Here is a 19,680-nt window from a genome sequence, read left to right as displayed (position 1 = left end):
GAAAAAGGTTGGGGACTGCTAACTTAAAGTATTCTAGCCAGAGGATCAGCATTTCCACTAAGAGGTCAACAATTGCATCCCTCCTATTCATCTCAGGACTGGTTTACATCAAACTACTTAGAGTGAGACTAAAGTCTCAAATAAAAAAACTGCGAGCAGGCAGGCTCTTTGTTGTAGAGGAGACATGCAATGTGTCTCTTTTGCAATAAAATAAACTTGTCTGCTTGTTTCCAGTTATCAGTAGACTATGTACTGAGCTGTACGTGTGCAGCTCGGTTTGGATTCTGGCAATGTGCCTATGTGCAGGTTTGGTTGCACTCCTGCATATGTGTGGTAGTGACATCATCCTGCGCTGGTCAATCAAGATGGCCGAAGACCAGCACCCGAAAGAAGCCAAGGAGAAGATGCCAGAGCCAACAAGGAACCTCGCGGGTGTCAGACCATTGATGCATGCAGAGGTAAGTATTTTGCAGACTTTTCCACTTGAAAACCTATGACGAAATTTCTGCATGGCTCTGGGTAACAGCAGTTTATACATTATTCTTTGCAGTAGGAAGTTAAAGTGGATCTGTCACAAACCAGGGCAATTGAAACTGTGCACCTGAAGAATATATGCCTTAACCGAGGTTACGCTTAGTGAAAATCATATACAGTGTTGTGAAAAAATATTTGCCCCCTTCCTGATTTTTTTATTTTTTGCATATTTGTCACACACAAACAATTCAGATCATCAAATAAATTTTAATATTACACAAAGATAGCCCGAGTAAATACAAAATGCAGTTTTTTAAATAATGATTTCATTTATTAAGGGAAAAAAGCTGTCCCAACCTGCCTGGCCCTATGTGAAAAAGTACAGAAAAAACAGCAATATTAGAGCGCTAAAAACCACCAGCATATAGAGGGTGAATAGAGCAATTAAAATGGGGAGAGGGAAATGGGGGGTGGGAACTATCCCAAGAGAAAGGCAAATAGGAAAATCATATACATAAATAAGAAAAAGTACCCTAAAATTCATAAATGGACAGTCCTGGATTTAAATGTTCAAAGGCATTGAGCTGCTCTCCACAGAAACGAGGACTTCTGAAGTGAAACGACAAAAAGAGAGAGAAAAGCGCTCTAGTGCAGACAATATTTATTTTGAAACAAAGGCATAAGTTGTAGCAACTCACTAGAAGTCAGGATAAATGAGCTGTATCGGTTCAAAAGATGTAAGATGCTCCTCTGGGGGGTGCCATCCAGCAGTCCATGGCTCGATCGTCAGTCACAGGAAGGAAGGACGCCGGGTAACTCCTGCAGCGGTCAGCGTCCGGAACAGCCGCTACGATGTGCGGGTGAGTGATGGTATGCGGCCACGTCACCAGGGAATGCACGGTATGCACGACGCCTTTCAGGTGCTGATGAAAGAGCGCGCGAGTCCGTACAGGACCTAGCGCATGCTCCGAAACGCTTCGTGCATGCCGTGCATTCCTTACATTCCCTGGTGACGTGGCCGCATACCATCACTCACCCGCACATCGTATCGGCTGTTCCGGACGCTGACCGCTGCAGGAGTTAGCCGGCGTCCTTCCTTCCTGTGACTGACGATCGAGCCATGGACTGCCTCATGTGTGGATGGATGGCACCCCCCCAGAGGAGCATCATACATCTTTTGAACCGATAGAGCTCATTTATCCTGACGTCTAGTGAGTTGCTACAACTTATGCCTTTGTTTCAAAATATTGTCTGCACTTAGAGCGCTTTTCTTTCTCTTTCTATGTGAAAAAGTAATTGCCCTCTAAACCTAATAACTGGTTGTGCCACCTTTGGCGGCAATAACTGGCAATATGTCTTTAACATCGCTGTGGAGGAATTTTTGCCAACTCTTTTTTGCAGAATTGGTTTAATTTAGCCACATTGTAGGGTTTTCCAGCATGAACGGTCTGCTTAGGGTCATGCCACAGCATCTCCATCGGATTTAAGTCAAGAACTTTGACTGGGCCACTCCAAAACCTTCATTTCGTTTTGTTTTTTGAGCTATTCAGAGGTGGACTTGCTGGCATGTTTTGGGTCATTATCCTGCTGCATAACCCAAGTGCGCTTAAGGTCAGGAACTGATGACCACACATTCTCCTTCAGGATTTCCTGATAGAGTGCAGAATTCATGGCAAGTCGTCCAGGTCCAGAAGATGCAAAGCAGCCCCAGACCATCACACTTCCACCACAATGTGTGACTGTTGGTATGATGATCTTTTTCTAAAATTCTGTGTTAGTTTTACACCTTATTTAACGAAACACACACCTTCCAAAAAGTTAAACTTTAGTCTCCTCAATCCACAGAATATTTGCCCAAAAGTCTTGGGGATAACCAAGATGTTTTTTGGCAAATGTGAGATGAGCCTTTGTGTTCTTTTTGGTCAACTGTGGCTTTGGCCTTGGAACTCTCCCATGGATGCCATTTTTGCCCAGTCTCTTCCTTATTGTTGAATCCTGAACACTGATCTTACCTGAGGCAATGAGGCCTGCAGGTTTTAGATGTTGTTCTGGGTTCTTTTATGACCTCCTGGATGAGTCCTTGTGCTCTTGGAGAAATTTTGGTCAGCCGGCCACTCCTGAGAAGATTTATCACTGTTCCACGTTTTCTCCATTTTTGGATAATGGCTGTCACCATGGTTCGCTGGAGTCCCAAAGCCTTAGAAATGGTTTGTAGCCCTTTCCAAACTGATACATGTCAATTAGTTTGTTTCTTATCTGTTCTTGAATTTCTTTAGATGGTGGCATGATGTGTTGCTTTTTGAGATATTTTGGCATGCTTCACTTTGTCAGACTGCTTCTATTTAAGGGATTTCTTGATTCAACAGGTCTGGCAGTAATCAGTCCTGGGTGTGGCAAGTGAAATGTAACTCAGCTTGCCCAAAAAAAGTGTTTAATCACCGTTCATTCATGATTTAGTAATTACTTTTTCACAGGGGGCCAGGCAGGTTTGGACAGTTTTTTTCCCCTCAATAAATGAAATCATCATTTAAAAACTGCATTTTGTATTTACTCAGGCTATTTTTTGTGTAATAATAACATTTATTTGATGATCTGAATCATTTAAGTGTTTGAAATTTCCAAAAAAAATAAGAAAGAGGATAAATACTTTCTTACAGCACTGTATGCCACGATAGTCCGTAGACACAGAGATTTAGGCTGGATACACACAGATTGAAGTTTGGCTGGTTCAGCAGGAATTACCTGAATTGTAATCTGTGTGAAGACCTCTCTGTTCAACAGAAGCCAATCATTAGACTGGTGTTCTATCGAATAGTGCAGATCGTTGGATAATGCCTCTGACAATCTGCGCATGCGCAGTATGCAACGTCACTCCAGCTGATCTCCCGATCAGCTGGGCATGACGTCAACACTGTCCATGCGCAGATCGTCTGAGGCATTATCCGATGATCAGCAAAGCGCCGAAGGAAGAACAATCGTCAGATTCTGGCTGGCTCTCTGCTCATGCGTGATAATTGACCGATCACATGACAGGCGGATTTGGGTGTGTTGCAGGGTGGGTTTTGATGTGTTGAAGGGCAGATTTGGGTGTGTTGCAGGATGAATCCTGCAACACACACACACACATCTGCACTGCAACATCCACCTTGCGACACACCAAAAATCTGCCCAACAACAATTGTATTTCGCCTGTGACTCCGCCTATGGCGTCTTGCGAATGCGAGAGAGCGAGGCAGAATCTGACAATTAGAATCTCTCTCTGCGCTTTGAAAATTGTCGCATAATGCCTCAGACGATCTGCACATGCGCAGTGTTGATGTCATGCCAGCTGATTAGGAGATCTCCGCTCCCGCTTTGAGAATACAATAGCACAGCAGGGAAGATCCCTGCATCCACATTGCTTGTGCGGATGCAGTGATCTGTGATTTTTATTTCATTCAGCCCGCTGGTTGAGCAAAAAAAAAAAAAAACCCACAGTGTATAAAAAAAAACACAAGGAATGGCCTGCGGGACTTTTAAAGAGACAGATACCCAATATTAAAATTAAACAAATTTATTGCACATCAGAATTTAAAAACAAAGATAACAAAATGGTGAATTCATCAATAGAAAAAACATCAACAAATAATGAAATACAAATTCAAACTATATATAGCTTCATATGTGGATAATAAATTGTATTGTATAGATCCTGTTGTACACAATATCGTATAGAAGCGACAGTCTGTGCTACATGAATCTTAACGCGTTCCGCAAAATGTTAGATTCGATTCATTAGGAGACGCACAGATGTGTATAAATAATGCAGCAACACGGATTGTTTCAAATGACCCAACAAGGGTCTAAAATATTCCAACGGTCATTTCATCAAAAGAAGTTGTCGATAGAGGTAACGAAAAAAATTCCCCCCAAAAAAATATAGAGGTGCATGAATCCCCCCCCCCCCCAGGAGTTGGGGAGGGGAGGAAAGTCTGATCACAGGCAAATCTCCAGCATTCCCCAGGGGTCCCCGAGAAGATGTCACAGTCTAAGAGGGTCAGAACTAAATGAACGGTCATTTTGTTCTGACCCTTTTAGACTGTGACATCTTCCTGGGATTCCCAGGGAATGCTGGAGATTTGCCTGTGATCGGACATTCCTCCCCTCCCCTCCCCTCCCCAACTCCTAAAGGGGAAGATACATGCACCTCTATATTTTTTGGGGGGAATTTCTTCCGTAAACCTATTGACAACTTCTTTTGATGAAATGATCGTTGGAATATTTTAGACCCTTGTTTGGTCATGTGCAACGATCCGTATTGCTGCATTATTTATACACATCTGTGCTTCTCCTGATGAAGCGAATCTAATATTTTGCGAAACGCGTTGAGATTCATGCAGCACAGACTGTCGCTTCTATACGATATTGTGTACAACAGGATCTATACAATTCAAATCATTATCCACACATGAAGCTATATATAGTTTGAATTTGTATTTCATTATTTATTGATGTTTTTTCTATTGATTAATTCACCATGTTATCATTGTTTTTAAATTATGATGTGCAATAAATTTGTTTAATTTTAATATTGGGTATCTGTCTCTTTAAAAGTCCCGTGGGCCATTCCTTGTGTTTCTGTGTTCAAAATTTGGGACGGAGACGCCTACACATTCCACATATATCAGCCTTCAACCCTTATACCCACAGTGTATACCCAGCTTTTGACAACTGAAATTGACATTTTGACTTTTCCTATAAAAGTCAAGCTTAGCCCCTCCCTTTATTGTCCCTTTGAAGAACATTTTACCCCCCGCAGCTCTAAAGCTGATCAGTAGTGATAGTTGGGGGGGGGGGGGGGGCACGTGCAGTATGTACGATGTACAGTTATTTTTGGCAGGAAAACATTTCTTTCATATATATTTTTTCTGTGTATGTTTTGCCCCTCCCTGGTTCCTCCCTCCCCCCAAATCAACAGGCTGATGAAATTAGGTTAAACTAAATCTTTTTTGCTTTCATTACACACACCTTATTATAGACCCAGTGATGACATTACTGGGTCTCTGTGCTCTAGGCCAGTGGTCCTCAACTCCGGTCCTCAGGGCCCACTAACAGGCCAGATTTTAAGTATTACCTTGGGGAGATGCAGACTAGAGTACTGCAATCACTGAGCAGCAAATTATATCACCTGGGATGTATTTCAGTTATCTTGCAAACCTGGCGTGTTAGTGGGCCCTGAGGACCAGGGTTGAGGACCACTGCTCTAGGAAATGCAAACAGGAGCAGTCAGGCTGGGGAGGAAAGGGTTAGGTGATGCTGGACATCCTCCAGCCAGGAAATGAGGCGGGCTCCATCTGACTTGCTGCAGCTTCTAATGCACATTATGAGAAGCTCACAGTGTGCAGTGAAATCAGAGTAAGCCAATTCAGTCCAGGAGAGGAGCCGGTACAACTGTGCAAGAATGAAGAAAGAGCTGGAGTAGAGCTATAAATCTGGAGTTACCTTTTAAATGCATAGAGCTGATTGTATTCCCTGTCATAATGTGTGTGCTTCTAAATCCCCCATCGACAGATCCTGCTGTGCCCCTTGCCTGCGTTGATTAAACTTGTCGTATTTTCCACGCGCTTTACCGTGACGCGGCCATTTGCTACTTGTAAAGCTTTATTGGTCTCGCCGGGATCCCGCAGCACACACACTATGATTTTGTTTTTTCTCTGTCTGTTTTCTAAGCCAGAGCGTGTCGGAATCGTAGTTTGTGGCGTATTAGGATGTTATGTTTGGTAATGCCCGAGCTCCCTGTTGCTCTGATGTTCAATAGACTTGTATTTTCTCCTCAGTGCGCTCAAGGACTTGTTCATCTGGAGATTGGAAGGCTGAGAGTCGGCTCTTGGCCGTCATCCAGGAAAACTTACCCGAGCAGTCAGGTACGTGTTTTCTGCTTATGGCTGATATAGGATGAGGTTTTATTTACAACTCCTGCACGTTCTGCAGCCATTACTCTGCCGAGCGCATCTTATAGTACCAGAAATCACACATTGTAATATTAGAAATCTGCAGGATGTAGACCAGGCTGCCTCCGCACGTGGTCCAGAATCATGAAGTAATAGGCATGCTTAATTAGCCTCTCAAGCAGTCACATTACGTGAAATATTGCAGTTCAAGAGGCTACTTTAGCACTAATGGAGCTCGTTCGCACATGCTTTGGTCCAGAGGCATAACTAGAACCTTCAGGGCCCCAGTGCAAGAAACCATGAAGGGCCCCCCGGACCCCTGGCCGGGGCCCTTCCCTGCAAGCCTGGGGCTCTTCCCATTGATCGTTGTGGGGCCCTTTATTACAGTCCCGCAGCGAGACCCTTTCACAAGTTCTGCAGTGGGCCCCCTTCCTGCCATCTTGGGGCCACCCCACGGTGGTGGAATGCCAGGGCCCGGTCGCAAGTGTGACCTTACATACAGAGGAACTGATTTAGCATACAGAGGAACCAATCTCCTCCATTTTTCTCCTGCAGCTACAGGAGGAAAAAGGAGGACAGTGATTTCTCTACATGCTGCCCCCTTGCCCCCTCCTATCCAGGTGTACAGGGGAGCCGCACAGGTCCCCTGGAGCATGGGGCCTGGTTGCAATTGCAACCCCTGTAGTTACGCCCCTGCTTTGGTCCCTGAAGAGCGCTTCTCGTTCAAATCTCTCTTCAGAGTGTGTTTGACGGGTGGTGAGGAGGCGACATATCGCCTCTGCACTGCCTGCTTTAACCCCTTGGACCCCACAGTAGCATGCCATAATTGCATGCAGTTGCTGGGTGCTTGCAGAGCGGCCCTATTCATTTAAATGGGTTGTGATTGGCGGTCTTTAGCACCTGCTGAAAGTGAAAGGGGGTCTAAATTCTACTGCAGCCGTAAATACTCATTTGCATTTCTCAGGACCGTTGCAGTGTGTAAAATATCTATATCCAAACTCAAAAATGTAATCTATGGCAGTTTACTAGTCCTTAGATGTGTTGGCTGTGTTGGATTTTTTTTTCTGGGCCAAGAACATTTTCAGCGAGCACAGAAAATACCTGTTGTTTTTTCCTAGAAATGCCGTGTCCTTGTCACTTTCTCTTTCGTTCATTGAGGGACACAGCTCCTACTCTTAACCATTGGGTTCTACTGCCCCCTACAGGAGTAGGCACTAGGCAGAAAAAACGTCTGGCTACACCTATGGGCAGTCCCAGGGGTATACTCCTTCTCCTTGCTATAGGTACTCAGTTTTTTTTCTGCCTAGTCAGGAGTAAGAAACCAAGATCCTTGCTGGGATCTCTGGTCCTGGCAATTTTTTTCTTTTTAGATAGAAATTTCTTTCTCCTGGATTTTTCCTGTGAGATCTACAATCAACTGACAGACTTGGAGACAGGCTGGATAATCTAGATCTAGTGGTCACCCCAGTCTGGCCAGCAAGCGCTCACAGACCTCATCTCTGCGCTAGGTCGGCCGTAACATAGCCCCACTAGACAGGGTCTGGCCTACGAGATAATGCTTCTTCAGGTCGCAAACGACCGGGTCTTGGCCCAGGTCGCAGCGTTCCTCCTGCCCAACAGCCCCCATTACAATGGAGAGGGGTTCTGTCTGGAGCAGTGCCCACCCGGTTCCTGGTATGGGGATTAACTGTACCTCCTCTCCCTCTCACACCCTTTTCATCTGTCCCCTATCCTGCACCGCCGACGACTGGATGAACGGCTGTGTGGGGGGTACCTAGTGGGGGCTCCTGGCAGGGCCCCCTGTCCTGCCTGGCTCTGTCCCTGAGCCCTAGGGAGCCCTCCTGGGTCCCTGGAAGCCTCGTGCTGCTGCCATTTTGTTGTAGCCTGTGTGTTTCTCTGCACGGTGGCCATGTTTGTGTAGTCCGGTGGCCATTTTACAGTGGTTTGCTATTAAAAATAGCAGTGGCTATGACAGTGGAGCTCTGTGGGCGACTATTTGGGGGGGTGGGAGCCCCTCATTTCCTGGTGCTGACTCCTGGATCCTTTTACTTCCTGAGTGCAGCGCATGCAGTGCAGATTATCCTGTTGGCTGCTGGTGCGGTGCCTGTTTCTGCTGGGTGGTGAGTCTGGTGGGGTTCTCTCCCTCTCTGCTGAGGATCGCTTGGTGCTCTGTGACTAGGTGGTGCTGCCAGGGCGGTGGGGATGTCCCTTGCAGTGTTTTACACCAGTTTTGTGGGGTTCCCCTGGTGACTCATGGAGTCTTTGGAGCACATCTCCCCACCTGATCCCCTCTCTGAGGCTGCAGGGCCCTCCGGGTTCCCAACCATCCAACAATGCACTGACGGTGGTCTTGGAGTTCTTTGTGTCCTGGGTGGAGGTGGCTTTCAGGCGACGGGCTTGCAAAAAGTGCCCCCGCCTTCCCCTGCCTCATCTGTCTCATCAGATCCTGAATCTGAATCAGCCGTCCTAGACGTGGGTCACCCTGCTTGGTCTGCAACCACGCGCTTGGAATACTCTGATAGTGAGGATGATTCCTCCACGTCTGCAACCGCGCACGAAAAGGCGCTGGTGGAAGAACCAATTATATTTGTACGTGAGACCTTGGAGATAGAGGATGCAGCTGCGACGGTTCTCTTTTGGCACTCACAAGCAATCCAGAGTGGCAAAGGTGTTTCCTTTTCCTGCCTATTTTGACAATTGTCGCTAAAGAGTTGGAAAGACCAATGCGTCCCCTTGGGGTCCCTAAGCGCTTTACTAGGCGTTACCCCTATGAGGAGTCTCTAACTAAGAAGTGGACTGTTCCACTGGTGGTGAACCCTCAGGTTTCCAGATTGAACAAGGCAACCATGATTCCAGTTGTAGAGTCTACAGCCTTTAAGGATCCGGCTGAAGGCGGAGGCTGTGGCCTGATTCTACCAGTGCACACATGTGCTTGGGTGGTTCCTGGTGCTGACCTTTTTGACAGTGTGAGTTTAATATTCTACTAGAGCCCATCCTGGCTGTTTAAAGGGACCTTGCGCTTTTGACCTTTTATAATATTAAAGGTCCAACACTGAAGGTAAGAAAGCATCTTTGGATGTGGCTCCCCTTGTGGTGCGGCTTTCTGTTTCGGCAGTGGTCCTTCGGTATGTCTTCTGGCTCAAATGCTGGTCTGCTGACCAGACTTCTAAAAAGGCCTTGACTGATCTTCCCTTTCAAGAAGATCGCCTGTTTGGAGATACCCTGGATGAAATCATAAAAAGTCTCACAGGGGGGAAAAGTACCTTTCTTCTACCTTCTACCTACTAAGGACAAGGAACCTCGTCGTCAATGTGGGCCTTCCTTCTCAGCTTATTCAAAGTTTTTTTGTCCCTCAGGGTTGACCGACAAGAACTTTCAGGGCCTTCTCTGGAGGATCCAAATAAACCTGGTCTGGCAAACCAAGAGTGGGCTTTTCAAGACACACGGACAAGGCTCCTTCAGCATGAAGGTGCGCCCTCATCCATCTCGGGGTGGGGGGACGTCATCGCTGGTTTCCGGACCCATGGACTTCCCTGGTACAAGACAAGTGGGTCCACAAAGTTATTCGGTCCAGCTCGAGTTTTACTCTTGTCCCCCGGCAGGGTTCTTTCCTTCCAACTTGCACCTGTCCTCGGACCGCTTACAGGGTCTCTGCTCCTCTGGTCTTCACAAAAGTGGTAGCCCCGGTGCTAGCTTTGTTACGCCAACAGGGGATCACAGTGCTGGGCTACTTGGACAATCTCCTTCTGCGAGCAAAGTCTCCTACTGCTCTCATGGAAAACCTGGAGATCACAATACGAACTCTGCAGGAGTTGGCTGGATTTTGAATTTTCAGAAGTCTGCACTGGTTCCATCCACAAAGCTGGACTATCTGGGCCTGATTCTGGCCAGAGTGCTCCTTCCTCTGGACAAACTCCAGAAATTGCAGGCTGCAATTAGTCTCTTGCTGTCCAGCAGATGGTCATCCCTCCGGACTTGCATGTGAGGGCTGGGCCTTATGGTGTCTACCTTCTGTTTGCACAGTTCCATACAAGGTCCATGCAAAGAGAGATTCTGGCCAAATGGACAAGACTCTGCCGTCTCTGGACAATAAGATCCGGCTGGAATTCATCCAGGGAATGAAGGAGTCCCTGATATGGTGGCTTCGTTCTCCGGCGCTTCGGCTGGGCAAATCCTTTTTCCCCTTGTATTGGACAGTGGTCACTACGGATGCCAGCCTGTCCAGCTGGGGAGGCATCCTCGGCAAGCATTCTGCTCAGGGGATCTGGACACTGGAAGAGTCCAGACTACCGATCAATGTCTTGGAACCCTGAGCGATCAGACTGTGCCTGGACCATTGGACGGATTGTCTTCAGGGATGTCCAGTGCGCATTCATTCAGACAATGCCACGGCAGTGGCCTATGTCACTCACCAAGGGGGCACAAATAGTGTCCTGGTGGCTCTGGAGGTAGCAGCCATTCCAAGGTGGGCAGAACGGTTCGGTACAGCCCTCTCCGCCATACACATTCCCAGGGTGGAAAACTGGCAGGCGGATTACCTCAGTTGGCAGGTGTTGGACGAAGGGGAGTGGTCCTTCATCCGGAGGGGTTTCATCAGTCATGGAATCCTCTGGTGGACGCCAAGTGGCAATCCATTCCTCAGCCTCTATAATCTGTCACCTTTCCAATCCAATCCAGCTTGCTCTGGATTTATGGGCTCTTCCAGTGAACTGGAATGAGACATTTTGCAGCATTAAGAAGGTGAGGGAGAGCGCTACGCTTCTAGCGTGAGCAAGGAATGAAAGGGAGATGGAGCAAAAAAATGCTTCGGTAGGAAAGGAAGGGCAATGCCTATCGAAAACATATTTATGAACAGTTGTGCAAAAGGGGTGACAACAATAGACAGTTTCACCATGTGTGCAGAAGTGTTCCCTTTTGACCACATCCCCTCCAGCATAAGTCAGAGGCAGTGGGGTAAATTCTAGCAAAACAGTTTATAACTGTTTTCTTGCATCTCGGAATCTACAGAGCTAGAGTGTGTTAGGTGATATAATTGTTGCAGTTACTCGTCAGTGAACTCACACTGTAGATCTCGCTCCCATTCTCTAATATAAGGAGGTTTAGGTTTAAGGTTTAGGTGACTGAATCAAGCAATTTATATAGCACCGAGATCATATGAGGTAAGGGGTCTTTAGCAGCCCATAAATGTTCAAACTCAGGGTGGGTCTAATCTGCGAAGTACAAGGCAATGAAGTTGGCAAGCTGACGACGCCTCCAAAAATCAAAAGGGAAGCCTCCATACTGCTCTCGAATAGTTGCTATTGGGAGTAATGTTTGACCATCTTTGAAGTGCAATAGGCGAACGTCCCTGTCCTTCGCCCAAGAAAGGACATTTGTTCACCTGGGTAAAACAAAGGGACGCCGCCCACTGGTGCTAGCGATGATGTGTAAGGCGACAGGGCCAAGAAAATATTCAATCTATCCCATACTTTTAATTTGTGGATGGTCAACGGGGACACCTAATCTGAGGCGTCCCTATCCCTCGAAGGAACCCATGGTGCGTACGACCAATTGCGGCGAATGTTCCTAAGAAGGGGTGCATAATTATGTGTGTAGAGGGTGTCCAGACGATCAGTAAGGTGAATGTCCAGGTATCACATAGATGAAAAAGCCCTCCTTGGCGTGGCGGTAAGAGCCAAAGGGATGGTAATTGGCAAAATCTCAGCTTTAGGGTAATTGATCTTAAAGTTGGAGACCTGGCAGGCAGCAAGACAAGGGCATCCGTGACATGGAAAAGAATATCCTCAACATACGGCATTGGAGCATTTTCACAAGTATGAGTACTCATGAAAATACTCTATATCGGTGCATCCCTTAGGCTGGCCGTATACGGTTTGAATCTCGAGCGGTTCAGATTTGAACCCTTAATGGCCAGGCTGAATGTACCGAGTTGATCAATCAACTTGGGTACAGCCAGCCTACTGGATTCTCTTGCGATTATTGCTAGCAGCTGCTATAGCTACTAGCAATAATCATTGTCTTCTCCCAGCGGGGGGCGGCTTTCCCTGCCCTCCCCCGCTGGGAGAAGACAATGGCCGCCAGGAGGGATTCCAGCATCAACACGCTCTCTGTTAATGGGTAAATTGAGCTAATTTCTTTCCTGCAACCTGTGGTTGCAGAAAAGAAATTCACTCTGTATATGGCCTGCCTAACTATAACCAATGTTCCCTCTACAGACTGCTGTGGTCCAAGGGCCATACATCATATACCAAAGGGCCGCAGGTTGGGCACCAGGGGTCTATGCTTTATTACTTTCTGGTCTTTTGGCGGCTTCTGTCCCGGTGGGGCAAACACCCTTTTTTTTTCCTCTTTATTATAACACGTTTTTTGTAAACTCACCTTTGTTATGAAAGCCCTTGTTCATCCTTTTCTCATTGTCTGAATCTTATTGATCATCATTTATACCAGTTGGAGGCTGTGCATCTGACTGATATTGATCTGCCACAGAAGCAGCACAATACACTATTATCCCCAGGAAGATCTATTGAAGGGCTGAGATAGTAAAATTCATCAGGGGAGCTCTCAATAACCGCTGTCTTCATGAAGTGCTAATTGCAATCAATTACATAAATTCTTTCTTCCCATAGAAATCAGATCAATAGAGCCACCTAGGTCTACATTCCCGCTGAGTGCCCGTGTACCTGATAGATGATTATTTTCTTTGTATTGTTAGATGCCAATGCTGACCAAAAGTTGGCAGATGTTCTCATAGATAGAAATCAAGATTTAAAAAAAGAAAAAAAAAATTAACTTTTGTATTCCTCAAAGCCAAAACTATTTTTCTTTGCACAAGAAAGGATCAGGGTCATACTTTGTATGAGTATTAAAAATGTTTCACTTGGAAACACTTTTAAAGCATTTTTGGTCATTTTTATGCACAGCAAGATACATGTAACAGCCCTTACAGGCATTCTGGGTAATAACCCAGAAAACAAATAATGAAAGCTAGAAATGCAATTATACCAAAAGAAACACTATATTTTTTACAGCAAAGGGTTTTAAGGCATTTCATTCTATGGAAGTGTTGTTAAAAGAGAAGTAGGGTTGAAGCTTTTTTGGTTCATACTTCTCTTGTTGATCACAGAAGTACATTTACTTGTTCTGTCCTGTGACCCCGTCTAAACCCCATTGTTGACTGACATCACTGAGCCGTGCCAGGCTCTAGGAGGATCCCAACAATAATGTCGGGGTTCATGCAGACGGCTGATCGACAGCTGACTCAGCCTCTCAGCATGCTGCTGAGAACCTGAGCCGACTGTTACCAGCCCCTCCACAGCCTGGTGCTCTAGGTAATCCTGAAGGGGCATAGCAGAGAGCGGTGACTGACCGCTCTCTGCTCAGAGCTGTCAAAGGCCTAAGCTATCAGCAGTCATGTAATTCTCACTTCTTGGTCTTAGAGCCAATGCTGCATTGTTTAGGTATGTATGTTTTTTGTATTCCCACACTTCTGTAAAGTGGGGTACACACTAGTAGAAAATCTGCAGAAAATTCCCATCCGAGGTAAAATCGTACGATTTTCGCCTAGTGTGTACACAACTTTCAGCTGCTGATGCCGACATTTTCAACGAAAAAAAATGGAGGGACAAACACCAAAATTTTTATTGTCCGATCCAAGAAGACCAATTTCCGTTTAATGTGTACATAGTACGTCCGTGAAAAATCGGATACGAAAGACCGCGCATGATCTGAAGTTGCTGACGACCCGGAAGTCTAGGAACAAATGTCCCAAACAAAAAAAAAAAAAATCAGCCGAGAAATTTTGTGAACATTTATGCACTGTCAACTAAAAACGGTTATGAACGCTGAACAAGAGAGAGAAAAATCGGAGGATATTTCGTCCGATTTCCGTCAAGTGTGTTAAGCCTTAAGCTGTTTTCTGCATTTCTACCTGTAAATGCTGCACAGTACAGTTTTTCAGATGGAATACTGCCACTTCTGTAGATACTATCACATAATTGTAACATCATCGTGATCATGCAAAGCGGTCATTGGGCATTTCGGGGGGGGGGATGCATGTAACCTATCCTGTTTGCCGTTCCTGGAGACAAGACCTTAGAACATCCATTGTGTTTTTATTGCTATCGGTGTCCTTGTTTGAGGGATATCCTCCCATTTCCTGTCCTGGTGAAAGGGTGTTCTAAAAAAAAAAAAAAAGGAAGCGATAATACATTTCTCTTATGTGGTCAAAAATGCAAAAAGAGGATCTACTTAGTAGAGTGTGGAGTACTAAGAACTTCTATTAAAGTAGAACTATAGGCAAAATGTTTTTTTTTTGTAATTTTGTGCAAGGGAGGGTTATACCCCGGTCAGATTTTTTTCCGCCATCTGTATCCCTTTGCGGAGATTTCTCTTCACTTCCTGTCCCATAACCAACCAGGAAGTGAGAAGAAATGAAGAGAATTATTTGGGGACCCCCAGGTCACCAGAACTAGTGTCTCCAGACGAAGTCTATTGAGACGAAACGTTGGCGACTCCAGACGCAACGTCCACACGCCCCCTGAAACTAGCCGGCCTTCATCATCTACTATTTGGGACCACTTGCGGGACGCCGCATCTTTATCCCTGACATAGCCATTGATATGCCTGTTATTTTATGAAACACTGTGAGTATAACTTTTAATAAACAAGATTTCAAGTTTTAAACGGGATTACGCTATGGGCTTTGCCTCTCTTTTCTTCACATATTCATTTATGACTGATGACATATATTGATGAGTGCCAATCCTATACTGATCCTCCTGTATCTTGAGTGGTGGTTCCTTGGAGCTGACAAAGTACCTATATAATTTCTGACCTTCAGTGGTTTGGATTAAACAGCTGGGAGAGGCTGACTCACTAATCTGAGCAGCCATGGAAATCTGGTAAGCTGCTTATCATATTTCATCACAGAGGTGTTCCCTTCCTTCACGTACCCTTGGTGTCCCGGGAAGAATCCCTCCCCCCCTTGGATTATTGCACTTTGCGGATATATGTTTTTTCTCCACATCAGTTCTTTTGTTGGGGACTCACTCAATTGGACATTTTTAAACACATTATTGTGATTATTAGTGATTTATTCATTTGGACACTAATTTATTACTTTTATGATTATCAATGTTTTTTCTTTAGCGCTACACTTTTACGTTTTAGTGTCTCCATTGAAAGATTTCCCCTCTATTAATTTTCTGGGGACAAACCAAAATTTGGGGGTTTTCATTTACTTTCACTTTCAATAATAATGGTAAACAGGACAAAAAGAGAGGTGGAATCTCTGTAACGGGGGCACAGCAATAAAAACCGACAGGGGTTCTAAGCCCTCTCCACTGTATTCAAAACTAAGCAAAAGTTTTGCCTTTAAATATACTTTAAAGTGTTACTAAACCCACCATCCTGCATTCACTATATCTGGTTTCCCACAGTACACAGAACACGGAAATGCAATTTTAGTAAATATAAATTGCAAATGACCTTTTCTCTTTAGCAGTATATAGCAGTCTTGGGATTTCTATCAGTGTCTGGTTAATGCTTGTAGGAGGAGTTTTTCTTTTTCTCTGACTGTCATATGAGGCTGCATGACCCCTGACCTTCTCTCTGGACAGTGCTGATTGGCCCTGTGCCGATCACATGCCCCCTCCCAAGAAAAAAAAAAAAAAAATTCTCTAGCAATACACACGAAACTGAGCATGTGTAGCTTGTCCCCTAGCCTCTGTTCTATCAGCAGATGGATTGGGGACAGTAAAAGAAGGGGAGGAATAGAGAAGACATGATTAAACAGCCTTTTTACACAGGGTGGAGGATTAACCCCTTAGGTTCCACAGTGAGAATAACAAGCATGCTTTACTGCATATACACACTGATTTTACTGTTGTGGGTTTAGTAACACTTTTTCTTTTTTTGCTAAAGCTAGAGAGTGTAAAGTCAGTCACACTTCTTCAGAGAAACCAATCGGCTTCTAACCTCATCTTGTTTATTTAAAGTGGTTGTAAAGTCGGGAAGGTTTTTTTAATTATGCATTCAATGCATTAAGATAAAAGCCTTCTGTGTGCAGCAGTCCCCCTAATACTTATGTGAGCTATCTCCCCCCCCCCTTCTATCCTGCAATGTCCACAAATGCCTCAGCCATCCGGGACTCTCTCTCCTGATTGGCTGAAACACAGCAGCGGTGCCATTGGCTTCCACTGCGGTCAATCAAACTCAGCCAATCAGGAAAGAGAGGGGAAGGACTGAATTGGCAGCTATGTGTCTGAATGGATAAACGGAGCTGCAGCTCAGCTTGGGTGCCCCCATAGCAAGCTGCTTGCTGTGGTGGCACTCAACAGGTGGGAGGGGCCAGGAGCGAGCCAGGGACCAGAGAAGAGGAGGATCTGACTGCTCTGTGCAAAACTACTGCACAGAGCAGGTAAGTATAATATGTTTGTTATTTTATTAGAAAAAAAAAAAATGATTTTACAGTCACTTTAGGCTTTGGCACTAAAACCTGGAAGTTGATTGGTTTCTCTGCAGAAGTGTGACTATATAGACCACCTGGTCAAGTCAAAGAACTAGATGATCTACTAGTTGAAGAAATAGCTAAAATGACAATGAAAGGAGAAGTTATCATTATGGGAGATTTCAATCTTCCAGATATAAACTGGAAAACCAAAATAGCAAGTTCTACCAGGAGTACAGATATTCTAAATTCCCTACTGGGGTTGTCTCTGCAACAAGTGGTTGAGGAGCCAACCCGGAGGGAGGCCCTTTTGGATCTGGTATTCACAAATGGGGATTCGGTATATGATGTCATTGTAGGCGAAACCTTGGGATCCAGTGATCACCAGTCAGTGTGGTTTAATATAAGAACTGTGAAAGAGTCACACCACACAAAAACAAAAGTTTTAGATTTTAGAAAAACAGACTTTTCAAAAATGAAATTAGTCATAAATGAGTCCTTATCAGACTGGTACGGATTACATGGAGTCCAGGAGAAATGGGACTACTTAAAAGGTGCATTATTGAAGGCAACAGAAAATTGCATTAGACTTGTCAGTAAAAGCAAAAAAAGGAAGAGACCACTGTGGTACTCAGCAGAAGTGGCCCAAATCATTAAAAATAAAAAGCTAGCATTTTGTAATTATAAAAAAACCCAGAGCAATGAAGATAAGGAAATCTACAAGATTAGGCAGAAAGAGGCCAAGCAAGTTATAAGAACTTCTAAAGCGCAGGCAGAAGAAAAACTAGCTCAGTCTATGAAAAAGGGGGATAAGACATTCTTCAGATATATAAATGAAAAAAGGAAATTAAAACAAGGAATAACTAAATTAAAAACAAAGGACGGAAGGTATGTAGAAGAGAATAAAGGGCTAGCCGACTGCCTTAATGAATACTTCTGTTCAGTTTTTACAGAAGAAAAAGGAGAAGGACCTCCACTTGAAAGGATGACTAATGAATCGTTTGATGCATGTGTCTTTACAGAGGAAGACGTTCTAAGATTGCTGTCTAAAGTGAAGACAAATAAGTCACAGGGTCCTGATGAGATACACCCAAAATTATTAAAAGAGCTTAGTGGTGAGCTGGCAAAACCATTAACAGATTTATTTAACCAATCATTAGTAACAGGAGTCGTCCCGGAAGATTGGAAATTGGCAAATGTCGTGCCCATTCACAAGAAAGGTAGTAGGGAGGAATCGAGCAACTATAGACCAGTGAGTCTGACATCAATAGTAGGCAAATTAATGGAAACCCTATTAAAGGATAGGATTGTGGAACATCTTAAATCCCATGGATTGCAAGATGAAAAACAACATGGGTTTACTTCAGGGAGATCATGTCAAACAAATCTTATAGATTTTTTTGACTGGGTGACTAAAATAATAGACGGTGGAGGTGCAGTAGACATTGCATATCTAGATTTTAGTAAGGCTTTTGACACTGTCCCACATAGAAGACTTATCAATAAACTGCAGTCATTGAGCATGGACTCCCATATTGTTGAGTGGATTAGGCAGTGGCTGAGTGACAGACAACAGAGGGTTGTAGTCAATGGAGAACATTCAGAACAAGGTCATGTTACCAGTGGGGTACCTCAGGGATCTGTACTGGGACCAATTTTGTTTAATATCTTCATAAGTGATATTGCAAAAGGCCTCGATGGTAAGGTTTGTCTTTTTGCTGATGACACAAAGATATGTAACAGGGTTGATGTTCCTGGAGGGAAACGCCAAATGGAAAAGGATTTAGGAAAACTAGAAGAATGGTCAGAACTCTGGCAACTGAAATTTAATGTGGATAAGTGCAAGATAATGCACCTGGGACGTAAAAACCCAAGGGCAGAATATAGAATATTTGACACAGTCCTGACCTCAGTATCTGAGGAAAGGGATTTAGGAGTAATTATTTCAGAAGACTTAAAGGTGGGAAGACAATGTAATAGAGCAGCACGAAATGCCAGCAGAATGCTTGGATGTATAGGGAGAGGTATAAGCAGTAGAAAGAGAGAAGTGCTTATGCCGCTGTACAGAACACTGGTGAGACCTCACTTGGAGTATTGTGCGCAGTACTGGAGGCCATATCTCCAGAAGGATATAGATACTCTAGAGAGAGTTCAGAGAAGAGCTACTAAACTAGTACATGGATTGCAGGAAAAAACTTACCAGGAAAGGTTAAAGGACCTTAACATGTATAGCTTGGAAGAAAGAAGAGACAGAGGGGATATGATAGAAACTTTTAAATACATAAAGGGAATCAACTCGGTAAAGGAGGAGAGCATATTTAAAAGAAGAAAAACTACCACAAGAGGACACAGTTTTAAATTAGAGGGGCAAAGGTTTAAAAGTAATATGAGGAAGTATTACTTTACTGAGAGAGTAGTGGATGCATGGAATAACCTTCCTGCAGAAGTGGTAGCTGCAAATACAGTGAAGGAGTTTAAGCATGCATGGGATAGGCATAAGGCTATCCTTCATATAAGATAGGGCCAGGGATTATTCAGAGGATTCAGATATATTGGGCAGACTAGATGGGCCAAATGGTTCTTATCTGCCGACACATTCTATGACTGATTTTGCACTCTCTAGCTTTAGTAAATACAGTCAAGTCCATAAATATTGGGACATCGACACAATTCTAATCTTTTTGGCTCTATACACCACCACAATGGATTTGAAATGAAACAAACAAGATGTGCTTTAACTGCAGACTTTCAGCTTTAATTTGAGGGTATTTACATCCAAATCAGGTGAACGGTGTAGGAATTACAACAGTTTGTATATGTGCCTCCCAC

The 19,680-nt window shown here is 44.5% G+C and overlaps 1 protein-coding gene across 4 annotated transcripts in view; it reads left to right on the top strand.

Moving 5' to 3' along the window:
* The window catches only part of PATJ (PATJ crumbs cell polarity complex component), a 483,060-nt gene that overhangs the window by 413,330 nt on the left and 50,050 nt on the right, over window positions 1–19,680 (top strand). For all 4 annotated transcript variants that reach the window (XM_082265149.1, XM_082265150.1, XM_082265148.1 and 1 more), the window contains one exon: window positions 6,291–6,377. In XM_082265149.1, coding sequence (XP_082121275.1) covers window positions 6,291–6,377 — 87 coding nt within the window. The remainder of the gene's footprint in view (window positions 1–6,290; window positions 6,378–19,680) is intronic.

Source organism: Pelophylax lessonae (genome assembly GCF_965119305.1).
Source record: "Pelophylax lessonae genome assembly, chromosome: 8".
Lineage (NCBI taxonomy): Eukaryota > Metazoa > Chordata > Amphibia > Anura > Ranidae > Pelophylax > Pelophylax lessonae.
This window is presented reverse-complemented; position numbering and strand designations above follow the sequence as displayed.